The sequence below is a fragment of the Erythrolamprus reginae genome, chromosome 3, assembly GCF_031021105.1.
Source record: "Erythrolamprus reginae isolate rEryReg1 chromosome 3, rEryReg1.hap1, whole genome shotgun sequence".
Lineage (NCBI taxonomy): Eukaryota > Metazoa > Chordata > Lepidosauria > Squamata > Dipsadidae > Erythrolamprus > Erythrolamprus reginae.
This window is the reverse complement of record NC_091952.1, coordinates 109,956,830-109,976,549: the sequence shown is the minus strand read 5'-3', so window position 1 is coordinate 109,976,549 and position 19,720 is coordinate 109,956,830. Positions and strand designations below refer to the sequence as shown.

General features: G+C 41.8%; 1 protein-coding gene across 3 annotated transcripts in view; it reads right to left on the bottom strand.

Annotated features, from left to right (window-relative positions):
- The window catches only part of CFH (complement factor H), a 127,992-nt gene that overhangs the window by 84,100 nt on the left and 24,172 nt on the right, over positions 1-19,720 (bottom strand). For all 3 annotated transcript variants that reach the window (XM_070746351.1, XM_070746350.1, XM_070746353.1), the window contains exons 4-6: positions 11,823-11,899; positions 2,665-2,859; positions 1,170-1,340 (exon numbers count right to left, since the gene is read on the bottom strand). In XM_070746351.1, the coding sequence (XP_070602452.1) occupies positions 1,170-1,340; positions 2,665-2,859; positions 11,823-11,899 (443 nt within the window). The remainder of the gene's footprint in view (positions 1-1,169; positions 1,341-2,664; positions 2,860-11,822; positions 11,900-19,720) is intronic.

Genomic DNA, 19,720 nt, shown 5'->3' with positions numbered 1-19,720 from the left:
AGATCCGGCAGGAGCCAAGGGGTAGGCCGCTCTCAGAGAATGAATACTAGCTGCTTGGAAGCGATTCCCTGTTCTGTCCCCCGGTCTCATCCCGTGTAGCTGGTAGTCAGGGCTCTGGTCGCAGGCTGCTGCTACTCAATGCCAGGTCGGTTGCCAACAAGGCCGATGTCTGTACTGCTCCTGTCCTACTGGCTTTCTGTAAGGTCATGAAGACCTGGCTCTGCCAACAGGCCTGGGGGCATGAATTGTACAACTTTCATGGCCAAACTGTATGAATGGTGTGTATGCTTGTGATTATGTCTTTTTATATTAATGGGTTTTATCATGGGATTAGTTTTTTATATTATATTTGACTTCTCTTTTTGCTCTTATTTATTGTATTTGTATTATTATTTTGCAAGTCACCCTGAGACTTATGGATTGGGCAGCAAAGAGGTCAAATAAATAAATAGATTTTATCCCTTGTGGCACCATCACCCAAATTTTCCCTAAAAGAAACAATTATTTTTTCTATACCTTGTGCATTAGACACAAAGTCTTGATGAATTATGTTCCACTGTCCAAGAAATGCTATATGAAACATTCATTCCTATTTGGCCCCACATTTATTGCTGAGCCATATTACTAATGATAGATTGAAGACAGAAGTAAATGTTTGCCTCAAATAATCTTCAGAAGAATAAGATCCTTCTTTGAAGAAAGACATTTCTAAGTCTCATCACTTAGGGAAGTATAATATGCCATTTGGTTCCACAAGTTCCAGGAAGCCACGAACCCTGAGTTTTTATTTAATTAAAAAGTTGAAATTATAGACTTAGTGGCTCTTTTTGAATTATCCCTTTAAAGTTAATTGTAGCTAGTTTAGGAAATCAATTCAGTATAATGTAAAAAATCCATAGATCTAAAGGGATATTGAAGCAGTATTTTCTTTTACTTTTTAAAAAGGGTATGATGAATTTTCTAAGACAATGCTTCTTATTCATGTTCTCGGCATGTTCAATAAAAACAAAATCAAATGAAGACATACAAAGATTTATTTTCCTATTTTACCACAAGGTTTTTAACCTGGTCAGATTGATTGGAGCTACATTTTTAGGCATGCATAACAAGAAGACTAAAATGTGTATAAGATTTCAAAACAACCATGACCATTAGAAACATATACAAACCTGTACATTGAAGCCTTGAACTCCATCCAGTCTCAGTACATAAGGCATCTGATCTGTCAATATACGTGTATCCATCATTACAGGAGAATCGTATTCTCTCACCTTCCTTGTAAATGAGCTTTGGTGATAATAGATTTCCATTTTCAATAGGGCCTGCCTGGCAAGTTATTTCTACCATAAAATACAAACAAAATGTTTTTTTCATTAATATCCTCTTTATTCAGTTGAAGCAAAAATGCTGTATTACTAAAAAGTTTAAAGAAGAAAGAGATATTGTTGTAAATTTTAATCTCATTTTTCATCCTAAGAGGATTTATGTAGAATCAGGTTGAAGAAGTAACCTTTTTCATACTCATTAGGATGAACGATAATAAATCTACTATTTCACAATCAAGTGAAATGTTTTCAGCCTCAAGAAGTGTCTTTAAGTTAATATTAAACAGAAATGGGGATGAGGACTGAGGCAACCTGCAAAGCAGCATCTATGGGCTAGACCTCTCCTTCCATGAATGCTAACTAAAGCTGTCTCAGAGGAAAGAGTAGAACTATTACAACACAGTGCTACCCAATCTAATCCTCAAAAGCAGCTCAAAATGTTACCCTGATTAAAAGCCACTAAAATACCAAGGACAAAAAGGATGGATGCATCCTATTCTCACCACAGGTATGATCAATTTAATTCTGTACTCAGATCTGAAAACTGACTGAAAAAGTTACTTACTCCACAGTTCTCTGAAGCAATTGCTTGTTCTTAATAACCTCCCCCAGGAAGGGTTATAGGTTAGGACAATATGAATCAATATTTGTTCAGCTAATCGTGGCTTCTTGAGAAACGAGTACGTTGGTTCCTTAAGTGAAGGACCATTTTTCTTTCCCAAGAAGGAATTTACTACTGCCAGAACTCAACCACGTCTCACCTGACAGGAGGTCTTAGCCTACCAGGAGGAAAATTGATGTATTATACTGATGGACAAGCTAATGATCAGGATTAATAGGTTTTAATTTCCTTCCAGACAATGAAAATAGACGAAGTCTCAATTAGTTTCATGGCGCTTCCCTCAGGTTTAAAATGCATTATAGAATGAATCCAAATAATGTATCTAACATATGTCTAGCATACTCCTCACAATTCTCCTTTGGAAAAACTGAATTGCCTTGAATGAAACCACCAACTAGGTGCAATAAGGAGAGAATACTATGGACACTTCCCTGATCTTACCACCATGAGATAGTTCTTAGTAAAACTCCATTTCACACTCACCTGGCTTCACTTTTTGTTGCCCTCCAGTGATACTCTAGATCTCTTTTCTCCCATTTTACTTAGTAAGTTCCATTTAGAACCAATTGGGGTTCATCAGTTGTCTGAGGCAGACCAAATAAGTCCAGTCTTTCTGTAGCCCATAGAACTCCAAGCCAATCAAAGAGTGACACAGCTATGACAAAGGAGTGTAATAATCACTGCAACTCAGAGTTCAGATAACTTCCCCTCACTCACCTATACATTCTGGAACAGGTGCACTCCACGTGCCATCAGCAGTACAAGTAATTTTATTAGATCCTTTTATTTTGAGCTTTCCAGTACATCCAAATATCACTAGGTCACCATATAAAAAATCTTCATTCATTTGAAATTTTGCACCCTGAATAATCCTCATGTTTTCTGGTAGTGCTAGTGGAGGACATTTGTTGACTGCAAATAGAGTAATATTGTAATATAAAGCTAGTTAAGAAATGTTTAAGTCTTAGAAAAAAGCAAGCAGGCAATGAAACGTATCACCAACCATAAATATTTAAAAATCTGGTGATCTGCACAGTATAGTCTCCAGCAAAATGGAAAATTTAATGTTTTTTTAAAATGAAACAAAAAAAGTCTTTTTACTAATGAATTCACTGTGATCATTAAAAAATAGATGTGGGGACATTCTCAATCAGCATAGAAATCTTTTACTCTATCACAGTGGGTAATCGAGCAAATAATGGGAGATAAATTACCACGAACTGCATTATTATTGCAGAAATAGTAACAGTGATTTTGTAGAAAATATTTAACAATAAAGACATCAGCAAAAAATAATGAATGGGACTCATACACCCAACACTAATACTGAGGCATCTTGAAGAAAATGCACAAAATGATTAGTTATAGCAAAAATTATCAAGCGTTTTGTGATTTCAAATTTTGAAAATATTCTCTGTATATTTGGCATATACATTTTGTATATACCGTATATACTTGAGTATATATTCTACTAGTTTTTCTCATCATTCCTTTCACCCATTTCCTCCCATGTTGACTGTATGACTGTAACTTGTTGCTTATATCCTAAGATTTTTATTAATATTGCTTCTTCATTGCTTATTTGACCCCTATGACAATCATTAAGTGTTGTACCACATGATTCTTGACAAATGTATATTTTATTTTATGTACGCTGAGAGCATAAGCACCAAGACAAATTCCTTGTGTTTCCAATCACTTGGCCAATAAAATTCTATTCTATTCTATTCTATTCTATTCTATTCGCCAAGGTTTTCAATGTGCTGAAAAATCCGACCTCAACGTATACTCAAGTCGCTGACTGTGCTTGGGCGCTGCGATGGCCGAAGCACCAGCAGGGATTTCAATTCGGAGCAGAGGGTGTCCCATGGGAGACCGGCAGGCATTGGTGGCTTAGGTTGGCAAGTGAGCTGTGGCAGGGACCAGGCAGTTGCTGCCTCTTCCTGGCTGAGGCAGCTTCAGGGGCGCCTTTTGGGGGTGCAGCGGTCTGTGCAAACAATGCCTAGTTGAAGGTGGCACCCATGGTCCTTTCTCCGCTACTTCATTTTTCATCGGCCAAATAGAAGGACTAGGACTCCTATCTCTGTGAGCTGGATGTGGGGACTGGGCTGTGGAGGTCACACTTTTACACCCTCCGCAGCTACAACTTCCAATTAGGAAAGAAGGGCAGCATGAAGGGATGATCTAGGAAGTTAAAATATATATTGTCTAAAACAAGATGGGTAACATGCATTAAATGTAAGAGATTATATCTATAACCATTTATGCTTATTTAATTGTGGTAACCCAGAAAGTGGCTGTTGCACAAGTGATAAAGGATTCTGAATTTTCTAGATGAAAGTTATTATATAAATTTATGTTTTGAGGACATAATATAAGCAGACCTATCTCTGTGCAATTTGCAATTTAAGAATGTATGTGACTTTCAAGTGATGACAATGGTAGACTAGGGTGTCTCTGGAGGAGTGGAGATAATATTGCGATGAAGACTGATAATTGGATGATAAGCATGAGCCACCAGAGCCTCCTTGAATAAAGCAAGACCAAGATACTGCTCGTTGTGCTCTGGAATGCTCTTTCACGTAAGGCAAATAGTGGGGCGGGGCACAGAGAAATGCCAGGGGGGGGCATGAACCCAGGAAACATGCTTTTTTTTGCCGCAGAATTTGGGGGGGGTTGCACTGAACAATAACACAGAGCACAGAGCATGAGATATGAAGTACAAGTAACAAACCCTTAAGCAACACCATAGAAAAATATTTAACAGGGATGAAAAGAAAGGGGGAGAGAGATGGAGATAATGAGACAGATGTAAGTCTCCCAAAAGCTAAGACAAGGATATGATGAAGCGTATGTACGCTTGGCTTCACTGTGACTATGGTGAGATGAGACAAGGCTGGTATGTTTAATGGGTCTAAAAATGTTGGCAGCAGACAGCATGAATCTAAATAAATTAAGGCATCATTTAAATACATTACACCCTAATCAGACTGATAAGCTGCTTCATTTTTTTCGGTGAAAATGTGCCGAATGTTGCAAACAATTGTCCTGGCAGAGAGGGTTTTTTTTTGGGGGGGGGGGGGGGGATGGCGAAACGTTTACTTTTTCCTGGATAGGGGTGTAGCAGAACATAATTGAGAATCACAGCTAGATTTTAAGGTGACTAGGTGGCTCAGTGGCTAAGACACTGAGCTTGTCAATCAGAAAGTTTGCAGTTCGGAGGTACGAATCCCTAGTATAGGTCTCCTGCGTGAGGAGGAGTTGGACTAGATGACCTCCAAGGTCCCTTCCAACTCTATTACTATTAAGTCCTTGCAGCTGATTTGTAAATCTGAGTAGCCAGAAGACTCAGGAAAGTCAAAGAGCTCAGCTCCACAGTGGAGCCTTTAAAGACATTGGCTTTGCTTAAAACCTCACTGTCTTAAGCATATTTGTATTGCAATTGTTTTTAATTAAAGGGAAAATGTCTTTTTGGAATAGCAGAACAGTTAACTACGGTGAGGGTGATGGATTAAAGATTTTCTGGATATAAATAAATTATAATTTAAAAAAAATAAAATCAACAGCAAAAAGCTTGATGGGAGTTTGGTCTAAATAAGTTTAAGATGGATAAAAGTGATAGTGAAATTTGAAATATTAGTTTTACACAGAGCTTTTAAAATTATTTAACAAATACATATCTTAGTGGGAATACAGAGTGTTTAGAGTTTTAGTAAAGAGAATTGGTAAACTTCAAAATAATGAGCTGAAGGAATCTTAAAACAGAACATGTGACTTTAGAACTTCAAAGTGTAAGTGTCAGAAAGGACCAAAGGTTTAAGGTAATACAGAAAAGGCAAATGAAAGATGGCAGAGAAAAACTTCTTTTAATTTTCTACTTGGCTCATTTTCTCTTTCTGGATTACAAATAAATGAAATAGATACTACTGGAAAAATCAGCAAACTTGGAAAAGGAAGCACCCAAGGAAAAAATAATCATTCCAAAGATTAAAAAAAAACATTTGAAGAGTGGAGGTAGAATGTATCTGAATCTGTTAAGAGAGATATGACTACATTTTAAGGGAGATTGGAAGAAAGATTTATAAATATTAAGGAGGAAGTGAAAGAAGAGATTTTTTTAAAATCTTGAAAAATCTCTAGGACAGTTGACTAGAGAGGTGAAACAAATTTTTTAAAAGGCAGAAATAATAATAGAAAGAGGGAAAAAAGATTTACACAATCTTGTCATATTGGAATGAAAGAAGAAAAAGAATTATGCCTGAGATTCAGAGTGGTTTCAAAAGACCCCTGTGTAGACAAAGAATAGATAGTTCAATCTCTACAGAATTTCTGTAATGGGTTGGAGATGATATGTAGGCAAAGACAGATAATGTATATGGGAACAGTATACATTATGCAAAGTTAAGAAATACATTAGGAGATATTCTTATGTATTTTGTTAGAAGGAAGACAAGAAATTAAGCTCTCCAAAAACATTTTAATATCAGGTTGAAGATCAACATAGATGTACATAAAGAATTTTCAATCAGAATACTACCTAAGGGGGGAAATATTTTTGACTGAAAAGCTGAAACATAAAATGATATCATTTTGTTGAGACAAATTGAAAGGAGAGATTTTTAATTTGAAATAGTACAGGTCAGGGGTGGGTTCTAACGTAGTTTGCTCCCGGTTCGCTTCCTCTCGGGCTGTGTGGCGCCTGTGTATGCGCAGTGCAAAAAAAATTAAATCATTTTTTTTAAAGCCAAAAATAAAATGGCCATGCATGTACAGTGCTAGAAACTCAATCTCTGTGCATGTGCAGAAGAAAAATAAATAAATAATTCAAAGATAATTCAAAAGAAGATGGTGGTGGTGCCCATGGACTGGCACCGACTGAACTGGATCCATGACATTATCATGAAATCACCAAGGGGTCTGAACTGGGAGGAACAGTGCCGAGGCGGTGGAGGCGAGGTGGAGGCAAGGTTCGAGGGTCGACGGAAAGGAAGGGAACGGAGGGAACGGAGCAGAGCGGAGTGGAGCAGAGATCAGCGCTGGAACTGAGGTGACCCTGCCTGCTCGTGAGACCAAAGCCGCTGACGATCCAGGCCGGTGGGAGCGACCTGCAGTCGGTGGTGGAGGACATCTGCGGAGATATGGTGGGCGAGGAATATCCAGAAATAACACCCCCCCCCGGTATGGCACCAATGGGTGAGAGCTGCTGGTGCCAAGGGGGGATAAAATGGAATGAAGGAGACAGACGCCCAGTATGAGTGCTCACAGAGACTAATGTGACCTGAAGAACTAGAGGGGGGTGAGAATTATGGAATTAACTGCCAGAATCATCATGGCCAATTAGACTGGGGATATTGTTTATCGTTTAATTCCTGTTTTTTGTCATCATTTGTCATCTCCCCCCCACACCATTTTTCACCATTTTCCCATCTCCTCAACTACTACTAAGACCATAGAAGAACTGCGCCCCTAGTGGCAAGACTATAGAAAAAACAGCAGACTTTAAGACTCTAAGACTATTTGGAAGATCTATAGAGGATTTCGGACCTGGATTGGTTGATTGACTGATGATTGATATTAATTAAGATCTGATTTTATATTTTATATTTTTATACTATCTTATTAACTTCTTAACTTCTTATCTTATTAACTTATTTAGACTTATAATTTTATATCCTATATATTTGTAATATTTTATTAGTACACTAATCTATCGCTAATTTAATCTATTTTTAATTAATTGGGGGGGGTTTAACCGATGCACAATTGGAGTGGGTGCAATGACATGTATGGAATGAATGATTGGTATGAGTGCGATGGTTGGAGTGGGTGGGGTTATGCCAGGGACGGGATGAACGGGATGAATGGAAATAGTATGAATGAGATATTTGGCCCACCTGACGCCGGAGAGGCGGGAGGGGAAGGGGCACTGATCTCTGGGGTGGCAGAGGGTCGGAATATCCCGGTGTTGCTGGGGAGAGGCAGATATGGCGGGAGCCATGGAACTAGCCGTTCCAGGGGAACAAGGGATCACTGTCTAATAACTATTCCTTGTTCTGGCTCCCTGAGCTCAACCCAGGGCACTGGTGATGAGTGTAACTCTGGCCCTGGGCTCAGGTTGCTGCTGCTCAATGCCAGGTCGGTGGTAAATAAAGCTCTCCTCATCCGTGATTTAATCCTGGATGAGGAGGCCGACCTGGCATGTGTAACTGAAACCTGGCTGGGCCCGGAAGGAGGAGTTCCTCTCTCGGAAATTTGCCCAGCCGGGTTTCAGATATGGCATCAACCTCGACCCCAGGGAAGGGGGGGAGGAGTGGCTATTATAGCCAGGGAGCGCCTTTGCCTGCGTAGGCTCGTTGCTCCGGAGATTGCAGGTTGCGAGTCCCTCCTTGTGAAGTTGGACTTAGAGGTTCAGGTGGGCTTGCTTCTCACGTACCTGCCTCCCAGCTGCGTGGCACAAGCTCTGCCTGTGCTACTCGAGGAGGTAGCCGGGTTGGCGGTGAAGTTCCCCGGACTCATTGTCCTGGGGGACTTCAACCTGCTGTCACTCAGTGAAACCTCTGGGTTGGCACAGGAGTTCATGGCCACCATGACAGCCATGGACCTGACTCAAGTAGTACAGGGTCCGACTCACGAGGGAGGGCACGCACCTGACATGGTATTCCTTTCCGAGCAATTGAGTAATGGTCTGAGACTAAGGGGCTTAGAAGCTTTGCCTTTGTCATGGTCAGACCATTTCCTACTACGGCTTGACTTCCTGGCTCCAATCCTTCCCTGCAGGGAGGCGGAACCAATTAAGATGTTCCGCCCCAGACGCCTGATGGACCCAGAAGGCTTTCAGACGGTGCTTGGGGTTATTCCAGAGGCACTTGTCCACAGTTCAGCAGAGTCTCTTGCGGAGGCCTGGAACAAGGCCGCAGCGGAGGCTCTTGACCGGATTGCGCCTTTGCGACCTCTCCATGGCGCTAGACCCCGTAGAGCTCCATGGTTCAGTGAGGAGCTCCGGGAGTTGAAACGCCAGAAGAGACGTCTAGAGAAGCGATGGAGGAAGAGTAGGTCTGAATCTGATCGAACACTTGTAAGAGCTTTTATTAAGACTTACAAAGTGGCGCTCAAGGCGGTAAGATGCGCGTACCATGCCGCCTTGATTGCATCAGCGGAATCCCGCCCGGCCGCTCTGTTTAGGGTGACCCGCTCCCTTCTTAATCAAGGGGGAGTTGGGGAGCCCTTGCAGAGCAGTGCCGAGGATTTTAACACGTTTTTCGCTGATAAAATCGCTCAGATCCGGGCCGATCTCGACTCCAATTGGGAAACAGAGTCGACTGACAACGAGTCAGTCGAGGTGACTGGGGCCCGTACTTGTCCACCTGTCTGGGAAGAGTTTGATCTGGTGACACCTGATGAAGTGGACAAGGCCATTGGATCTGTGAGTTCCGCCACCTGTTTACTGGATCCGTGTCCCTCCTGGTTGGTCTCGGCCAGCAGGGAGGTGACACGGAGCTGGGTCCAGGAGATTACCAACGCTTCCTTGGGGAGGGGAGTTTTTCCAACTCTCTATAAAGAGGCGCTCGTGCACCCCCTCCTCAAGAACCCCTCCCTGGACCCAGCCGTACTTAATAACTATCGTCCAGTCTCCAACCTTCCCTTTATGGGGAAGGTTGTTGAGAAGATGGTGGCGCTCCAGCTCCAACGGTCCTTGGAAGAAGCCGATTATCTAGGTCCCCAGCAGTCGGGCTGCAGACCCGGTTACAGCACGGAAACTGCTTTGGTCGCATTGATGGATGATCTCTGGCGGGCCCGGGACAGGGGTTTATCCTCTGTCCTGGTGCTCCTTGACCTCTCAGTGGCTTTCGATACCATCGACCATGGTATCCTTCTGCACCGGCTGGAGGGGTTGGGAGTGGGGGGCACTGTTCTTCAGTGGTTCTCCTCCTACCTCACCGGCCGGTCGCAGTCGGTGTTAGTGGGGGGGTCAGAGGTCGACTCCGAGGTCTCTTCCTTGTCGGGTACCTCAGGGGTTGGTCCTCTCCCCCCTGCTATTTAATATCTACATGAAACCGCTGGGTGAGATCATCCGAGGGCATGTGGTGAGGTATCATCAGTACGCTGATGATACCCAGCTTTACATCTCCACCCCATGTCCAGTCAACGAAGCAGTGGAAGTGATGTGCCGGTGTCTGGAGGCTGTTGGGGCCTGGATGGGTGTCAACAGACTCAAACTCAACCCGGATAAGATGGAGTGGCTGTGGGTTCTGCCTCCCAAGGACAATTCCATCTGTCCGTCCATTACCCTGGGGGGGGAATTATTGACCCCCTCGGAGAGGGTCCGCAACTTGGGCGTCCTTCTCGATCCGCAGCTCACATTAGAAAACCATCTTTCAGCTGTGGTGACGGGGGCGTTTGCCCAGGTTCGCCTGGTGCACCAGTTGCGGCCCTATCTGGACTGGGACTCATTGCTCACAGTCACTCATGAACTCATCACCTCGAGATTCGACTACTGTAACGCTCTCTACATGGGGCTACCTTTGAAAAGTGTTCGGAAACTTCAGATCGTGCAGAATGCAGCTGCGAGAGCAGTTATGGGCTTACCTAGGTATGCCCATGTTTCGCCATCACTCCGCAGTCTGCATTGGTTGCCAATCAATTTCCGGTCACAATTCAAAGTGTTGGTTATGACCTTTAAAGCCCTTCATGGCATTGGACCAGAATACCTCCGAGACCGCCTCCTGCCACACAAATCCCAGCGACCGATTAGGTCCCACAGAGTGGGCCTTCTCCGGGTCCCGTCAACTAAACAATGTCGGTTGGCGGGCCCCAGGGGAAGAGCCTTCTCTGTGGCGGCCCCAACTCTCTGGAACCAACTCCCCCCAGAGATTAGAACTGCCCCTACTCTCCCTGCCTTCCATAAAGTTCTTAAAACCCACCTTTGTCGTCAGGCATGGGGGAACTGAAACATCTCCCCCGGGCACGTACAATTTATGTATGGTATGTTTGTGTGTGTGCTTGTTAGTATATTGGGGTTCTTTTTTAAACTTTTTAAAATATTTAAATTTATTTGAATCTATTTGAATTTGTACGATTTGTTTATGCCTGTTGTCAGCCGCCCCGAGTTCACGGAGAGGGGCGGCATACAAATCTAAGTAATAAATAAAATAATAATAATTAAACCCACCTGTGGTAGAGGTACCAAACACTCAAAAAACCAGGAGATGAGACAGCTCAAATGAATATAAAAAATCATTGCAAGTTTAAATTCCCTACAAGAATTTGGCCAGCTGATTGTTAAGAGAAATGTGTTGGAGATAAGAGAGATATTCAAGGTGTGTTGAACTTAGATATTTTATGGCTGTGCAGGGTCTCATGCTTTACCCCCTCCTTAGGCTCAGCCCAGTCATCTGCTACAAGAGGTTTTGACTAACTCAGTTTTAATACCATGAGATTTCCTAGGAACATTTAAAGAAGACATGGACAAAAGGCAAGGACATGACAGAAGAAACTATGCAACAGACACAACAAGAAACTAAGGAAGAGGCACCACATTAAGACTACAAATATTTACTTTTTCTAAGTTTTGGCATATAACATGAAATATAATCTAGCCTGCTCTCCCCCTCCTCAAAAAACAAATTTATTTCATTATTTGAAATATTGAAACTTGTTTAGAAGAAACAGATATTAGTAGAAATTATTTAAAATGTTTGATTTATAAACATTTAGGTGAAGAGTTTATTTCATTGGGAAATAATAAGAAAAACTGAATAGTTTTGAAATTCACAACTAAAGCCAGAAATGATATTGCTTGATAATCATGACAGTTTATGGGAATTGAAGTCAATTTTTACTATTCTGATCCTTAAAAATGTTGAGAGCTTACTTACTTTCACAATGAGGAATCTCATTGGTCCATCCATTTGCTCGACAATCACGATAATTAAATTGGCTGAGCATCTTATACCTAATAATTTAAAATAAAATTGTGAACTAAACACACTAAAACTGCAAAATGATTATATTTTAAAACATATTTGATACATACTGAGATGATACATTTTTTCAATTATTACTGATTATTCTTGTAAATGTAGAAGAGTTTTCCTGAAACAAGTTTGGTATTTATTCCCAGTTAGAAAAAGATGAGAAACTCATTCTTCCCAAATTTTAAATTTATTTTCCATCCCAAAACCTTTGAAACTATCACCAAATTCAAACCACTTCTGGATATACAATATTGTATTTCCAAAACAGAGTTTGATATTCCAGTTTTTCACAAAAAAAAAAAAAAAAGACTCAAACAGCACAGAATAATATAAAAGCAACATTGTACATATTAAATATAGAAACAGAAATAGCAGAATTTGAAGGGACCTTGGAGGTATTCTAGTCCAACCCCCTGCTTAGGTAGGAAACTTACACCCTTTCAGACAGATGGTTATATAACATAATCTTAAAAACATCCAGTGCTGCAGCATTTACAATTTCTGAAGGCAAATTGTTCCACTAATTAATTGTTCTAACTTTCAGGAAATTTCTCCTTAGTTCTAAATTGCTTCTATCCATGATTAGTTTCCATCCTTTGCATCTTGTCCTACCCTCAGGAGCTTTGGAGAATAGTTCGACTCCTTCTCCTTTGTGGCAGCCCCTGAGATATTGGAACACTGCTATCATGTCTCCCCTGGTCCTTCTTTTCAGTAAACTAGACATACATCTTTGATGCTCTTCTCTTTTTTTAAAATTGTGGTGACCAAAATGGAATGCAGTATTCCAAGTGTGGCCTTAGCAAAGCATTATAAAGTTGTATTAAAAATACATGTGATCTTGATTCTATCACTCTGTTTATGCAGCCTAAAACTGTGTTGGGTTTTTTGGCAGCTGCTGCACACTGCTGGCTCATATTTCAATAGTTGTCCATTAGGACTCCAAGATCCCTCTCACAGTTACTACTGTTGAGCAGGGTACCACATATACTGTACCTGTGCATTGTTTTTCTTGCCTAAATGTAGAACCTTACTTTTTTAACACTGAATTTCATTTTGTTAGATAGTACTCAATAATCAAGTCTGTCAAAACCTTTCTGTATCTCAAGCCTATCTTCCAGAGTGTTGGCTATTCCTGCCAGGTTGGTGTCATCTGCAAATTTGATGAGTTCCCCATCTATCCCTTCGCCCAAGTCATTGATTAAGATGTTGAAGTGTACTGAGCCTAAAAGAGAGCCCTGGGATACTCTACTGCTTACTTCGCTCCATGTAGATGAAGTTCCATTGGGGCCTATACGTTGAGTGTGGTTGATCAGTCAGTTACGAATCAATTTGGTGGTGATGCTCTCTAACCCACATTTTTCTAGTAGTAGGTTATGGTCTACTTTATCAAATGTCTTACTGAAGTCCAAGCAAATTATATAGACAGTATTCCTCTGGTCCACTTTGTCAAAGAATGAACACGACTGCTTCCGGTGGGGCAACAAGAAGGAGGGAGGGAACTGCTGCTCCGACAGATAACGGCAAAAAACATCAAAAACATTAAAAATCACAAAAATAAAGAAAACTCCCGAGGGTGAGTACTAAAACCTGCCCAGTGCTAGTGCCGAGCTGATCCCCTGGGGACCCCCCGAGAATTCCTCGAGCCTAGCTTCCCAGCTACAGGGAGACCGATGATTGCCCAATAACTGGCCACGAGGATTCCCCTGAGGATTTCCCCTCTACGCCAGCTGCCTGCCTAGCGTGGAACCGGCTCAGAGCCCCAGCGCTACGTGGACTCCCCCTGAAACCCTGAAACCAAGACTCCTAGAGCCCAGCTACCTGGAGCCCCGACGCCCAGCTGACTACCCGGCGCGAAACCGGCCCAGAGCCCTAGCGCCGTGCAGATCCCCTGGGACCCCAACATAATCCCCAACTCTACAAAGATCTCCAAAGCTAGGAGGACTTCCCACAGCCTCTGAAGCGCTCAGAAGCCCCACCAAGAAGCCACAAGCCACTTGCGACCTCCCTCCCCACCACCTCCCCACCACCGCCATTACCCATTACCTCGTGGCTGAAGACCAACTCTGCTCCTCATAACCTCTATCCTTCTTAAACCTAAAATCGCACAGCTTACAGTGAAGCTCCAACCCCATCTAGTGGCTGAAAATAAAAATAACAGTGCAGTCACTTCCAATCCCTTCCCAAAGCTACAGATCCTCACAGATTCGTCAAACAGAAGCTCCAACCCCATCTAGTGGCTGAAAATATCATTGCAGCCACTTCCATTTCCTACTGATACTCTCAGAATCTTCAAACAGAATTCCAATTCTCACCCCTCACAATGCCATCCAAAAAGAAACCTCAAGCAAACATTTCCGTTAACAATTGCGTTATATGCAACACTAATGTAAATACACAAGAAGGAACCACAAAGTGCCAATCCTGCAAAAAATTGGCTCACCATACCTGCCTTAACATCAACAAACATGTTGCCACCTTCCTCAACGACAATCCCTCATTCTACTATTCCTGCCCATCCTGCACACCCAAATCAATCTCACTCGACAATTTATCCGAAGTAATCTTATCTGCAGTCTCAAAAACCCATCAAGCATATACCGAAAGTATCGAACCTCGGTTCGCCTCCATAGAAAAAAATATCCAAGACCTGATAAACACCAAAACACCTAATCAACCACCCTGCAGCACCCCACCACCACCACCACCATACTCCCAACCCAGACCACCAAAACCTCTTCCTCTAAACCCTACCACCAACATCTCCACCCTGGTGAATGATGCCATGGAAAGGGCACAAAAACGCCACAATGCCATCCTTTTTGGCCTTGAGGAAAACGGGGAAACTGACTTAACAAATATACAAAACATTATCCACAATCAACATCCTCAAACAATTACCCCTGATGTCATCCTAGAGGTCTCCAGAAGCGGCCCCACACTAAAGTACAGCGACGGATCAACGGCTCCCCGACTGTGCAGAATAGTCTGCACTAACGAATCTTCCAAACAACAATTCATCAGGACCATGAACACCATTGCCAGAAACAACACCAAATACAACAAACTCAGATGCAGACCTGACTTAACATTACTCCAACGTATCCGCTCCCGCGAACTACGCGCCGAACTCAGGAGACGGTGCGAACTCGGCGAAAATAACCTCTACATTGACTACCGCTCTGATTGCATCAGAACCAAAACCTACAACCCTCCCTTCATTGTCAATCCCGCTACCCCTCCACAACTTTCCAACACTTCTCCACCCACCATCCCACATCAACAATCGGACCTCCCCAGCACCTCCAGCAATGAATAGGAAAATGCGCCCCTTACTACCTTGCCTCAATCCTGCCACAACTCAACGCAATCCAATCCCCTTCCTGAACTCAAACACAACCTCAAATGCAAACTAATCAATGCAAGAAGTTTAATCAACAAGTTATCAGAATTCCTCCTTCTGCTCAACACCAACTTATTTGACATAATCTTTGTTTGCGAAACATGGCTCAACTGCTCCTTTCCTGACTCCATCATTACACAAAATAACTACCTGGTTTTCCGGTCCGACCGCGAATCCCGCAGAGGAGGTGGTGTAGCCATATTCTACAAAAGCTCACTCAATCTAAAAAACATTCAAGTCGCACAAGATTTATTCCTTCCTGAAACCCTAATCTGCGATCTTTCCCTTAACACCACTCTCCGCTTTTTACTGTGCTACAGAGCTCCAAACTATGACACTTCCCACGCATCAAAATTAACTTCCCTACTAACATGGGCATCCTCCTGCCCCTACCCCATCATCTTCCTAGGTGACCTCAACCTACCACACATCAACTGGACACTAAACGAATGCTCCACCGAACCTATACATACCGCCATCTACAACACCGTCACCAGCCTGGGACTGGAACAATTAGTATTAAACAACACCAGACTCAACAGCTGCCTCGACCTCATCTTCTGCAATAGTAAAAGTGCTATTTATGGACTGCATATCATAGAACCCTTCTCCAACAGCGACCATAGTATGATCAACTTCAACCTCAACCTACGCCATCATAACATTCAACAGAACAACGTGTCACCTAAGTACAATTTCAGGAAAGCTAACTACGAACTCATAGACGTCAGTCTCTCATTTATTAATTGGCAATCCCTCTTCTCCAACTGCATCTCCATCGATGACCTCTACAACACGTTCTTACTCCAAATCAATAGACTTATAGATCTGTATGTTCCAATTACTCCTCCTAGAAGAAAACAGAAAAACAACATTCCCATCTCATTAAAGAAACTACAAACCAAAAAAAGATCCCTCTGGCGTAGAAACAAAAAAGGTCCTGTAAACAACTTTAAAAACCGCTACAGAAGAATATGCCAACAAATAAAAGCAGAATGTCTGAACTACCGCAGTAAACAAGAGGAAAACCTCCTACGCTCCAAATCTAACCGTGCCTTCTACAACTTCGTCAACAACAAACTTAACGACTCCAGACCTATTCCACCTCTCATTGGACCACACAACAAAGAGTACCACGACGACCCATCCAAAGCAAATCTTTTCAACTCCTTCTTTGGCTCCGTTTTTGTTAACAGTAATAACTCATCCCCCCTCTTCGCAAATCGCACTCCTAACTCATTAAATAACCTAAGCCAAATCATCTTCACCACAGACTACGTTGGAAAAGCAATCCGTGATCTCAAACCTTCCCTATCTGTCGGTCCAGATGGTCTTTGTGCATACTTCCTAAGAAAACTCTCATCTGCCATAGCTGAACCTCTAAGCATCATCTTCCAAAATTCCTTCATGACCAGCACTCTCCCCAAACTGTGGTCAAAAGCAGTAGTCATCCCCATCTTCAAAAAAGGAGACCCATCACTAGTTGACAACTACAGACCCATATCACTATGCTGTGTACCTTGTAAAATCATGGAATCAATTATAAATCGTTCAATCACTCTCTACTTAGAATCAAACAACCTACTATCAAAAAAACAATTTGGATTCCGTAAGAAACTATCCTGCAACCTACAACTACTCCACTGCAAAAACATCTGGACTACCCACCTTGATCAAGGAAAATTCATCGATGCAATTTATATCGACTTCTGCAAAGCCTTTGACTCAGTGGTTCACGACAAACTTCTCCTAAAACTCAAATCCTATGGCATCTCAGGACTCCTCCACAACTGGATTACCGCATTCTTGTCAAACCGGCAACAAGTTGTCAAAATCGGAAGCGCCATTTCCTCCCCTGTCCCTGTCAAAAGCGGCGTTCCCCAAGGCAGCGTACTAGGTCCTACTCTTTTCATCCTATACATCAACGACCTCTGCGATAATATCGTAAGCAACTGTGTACTTTTTGCCGACGATGTGAAACTCTTCAACACCACCGACAACACACTCACTCTTCAAAAAGACCTTGACTTCATTTCAGATTGGTCCAACACCTGGCAACTTCAAATATCAACCAACAAATGCTCTACCCTCCACATCGGCAAAAAGAATCCAAACCACATATATGAACTGAATAAACAAATCCTCACTACCAACCAACACTCAGTAAAAGACCTCGGAATACTCATTTCAAATGACCTAAGTGCTAAAGCCCACTGCAACAATATCGCCAAAAAAGCCTCCAGAGTTGTTAACCTGATCCTACGCAGCTTTTGCTCCGGCAATCTCACACTACTCACAAGAGCCTACAAAACCTATGCCAGACCCATTCTCGAATACAGCTCATCTGCCTGGAACCCACACCACATCTCAGACATCAACACTCTCGAAAACGTCCAAAGATACTTCACCAGAAGAGCCCTCCACTCCTCCACTCGAAACAGAATACCCTACGAAAATAGACTAACCATCCTGGGCCTTGAAAGCCTAGAACTAAGGCGTCTAAAACACGATCTAAGTATTGCCCACAAGATCATACGCTGCAACGTCCTTCCGGCCAACGACTACTTCAGCTTCAACAGCAACAACACAAGAGCACACAATAGATTCAAACTTAATATCAATTGCTCCAAACTTGACTGCAAAAAATACGACTTTAACAATCGAGTTGTCGAAGCGTGGAACTCATTACCGGACTCAATAGTGTCAACCCCGAATCCCCTACACTTCTCCATTAAACTCTCCACGATTGACCTCTCCCGATTCCTCAGAGGCCAGTAAGGGGCGTATATAAGTGCACTGTTGTGCCTATCGTCCCCTGTCCAATTCTCTTTTCTTACCTCTTTTATCTTATATATTCTCTCCTCTATATATATTCTCTTCCTATCCACTTCCCTTCTTTTTACTTCCTATCTTTATATATATATTCCTAATGTATATTCTCTCTCATATGTATTGTATATTGGACAAAGAATAAATAAAAAATAAATAAATAAAAAAAGAATAGTCTGACATCATCTGTTTTTGACAAACCAATGTTGGTTTTTGGTTATTACTTTGTTTGCTCCTACATGTTTGCTGATTTGTTGCTTGATTACCATTTTCTTCCCTATTTTAATTTGTGTTCCTAATCTGTTTTTTGTGGTGCTGTTTTTGATAGGTTGGACTGTTTTTTCCCTTTGAATAAGGACAGATGCAAAAAAATGAGTTAAATCGTTCTTCTTTCTCCCTGTGGCTTGTCACCTTCTTGCTACTTTCTCCCAGCAATGGACCAATTGTTTCCTTGACTTTTTTCTTGTTTTTAACATGTTGGAGTTGTCACGCTGTGGATTGACAGCCTCCAAAGACATTAAGAAACATCCTATAGTTAAATGGTTAACTCTGTTTGTTAATGTAGCTCCTCCCTCTCTATGATGTAACCCTGCTTTGCTCACTTCCTCCTGCTTGCAGGAAGAGAAGCTATTAGCAGCCATTCTGTTCTTTCTCTATTAAAGATGTAAGACGCATAGTTAAACCTCTCCGGCTAAACTTATTTTTTCTACTTTTCTAATAAAAACTTTGATTCATTTTAAAATGAATGCTTGTGCTTTAATGTCCATCGACCTCCGGAAAGCCTTACTTCAGTTTTAACAGGCTGAGCACTCTGCCGGTAAGATCCTCTTTCCGACAGGAGTAAGGGTTTTTTTTGTTATTTTTTACTTTTGTTGCAAGCCTTTGTTCACTGTGAGAATGTTTCCCTCATTTTATCTTTACAGGCTAGTTATTTGCCCTTCTTTTCCCTTTTTATACTTGTCTTGGCATAAATGAAAGAGAGAGATGGAGAGGGAGAGGGGAGAATGAGTGTGTGTGAGAAAGAGACAGAGAGGGGGGTGAGAGAGTGAAAGAGAGAGATGTGAGAGGTCAGAGGGAGAGAGAGGGGAGGGAGAGAGAAAGAGAGAGTATGGACGCTGGATTCATATTAGTGGTCGGCAGGATTTAAAATTATGAATTTAGTGGTCCCTGAAATCCGAAAGGTTGGTGATCCCTGACAAAGTTCAACATTTCAAGAAGCACTAGGAACAAAATATTAGATTTTAAAAAATAAAACTCAGTAGAGTACTAGGACCTCAGTGTAACAAAGTATTTTAAAGATTTGTAATGAAAATCTCAGGAATCATTCTCTATATTAGAAGTCATTCTTGTAGTAAAAGGCATATTAAATGAAAATCAGATATATGTGATTGATATTGCAATTACTATATTTTATAAGATACAAGATATTTCATACCTTCTATAAATTTAAAATGTATTAAAATTACAGTCTGTTTTAAGCAGACTAAATGGTTTTTTTTTTATTTCTCAGACAAATACAAACATGTACGTATGTAGTATAGTGTAATGTATAAATGCTCAAAGAGTACAA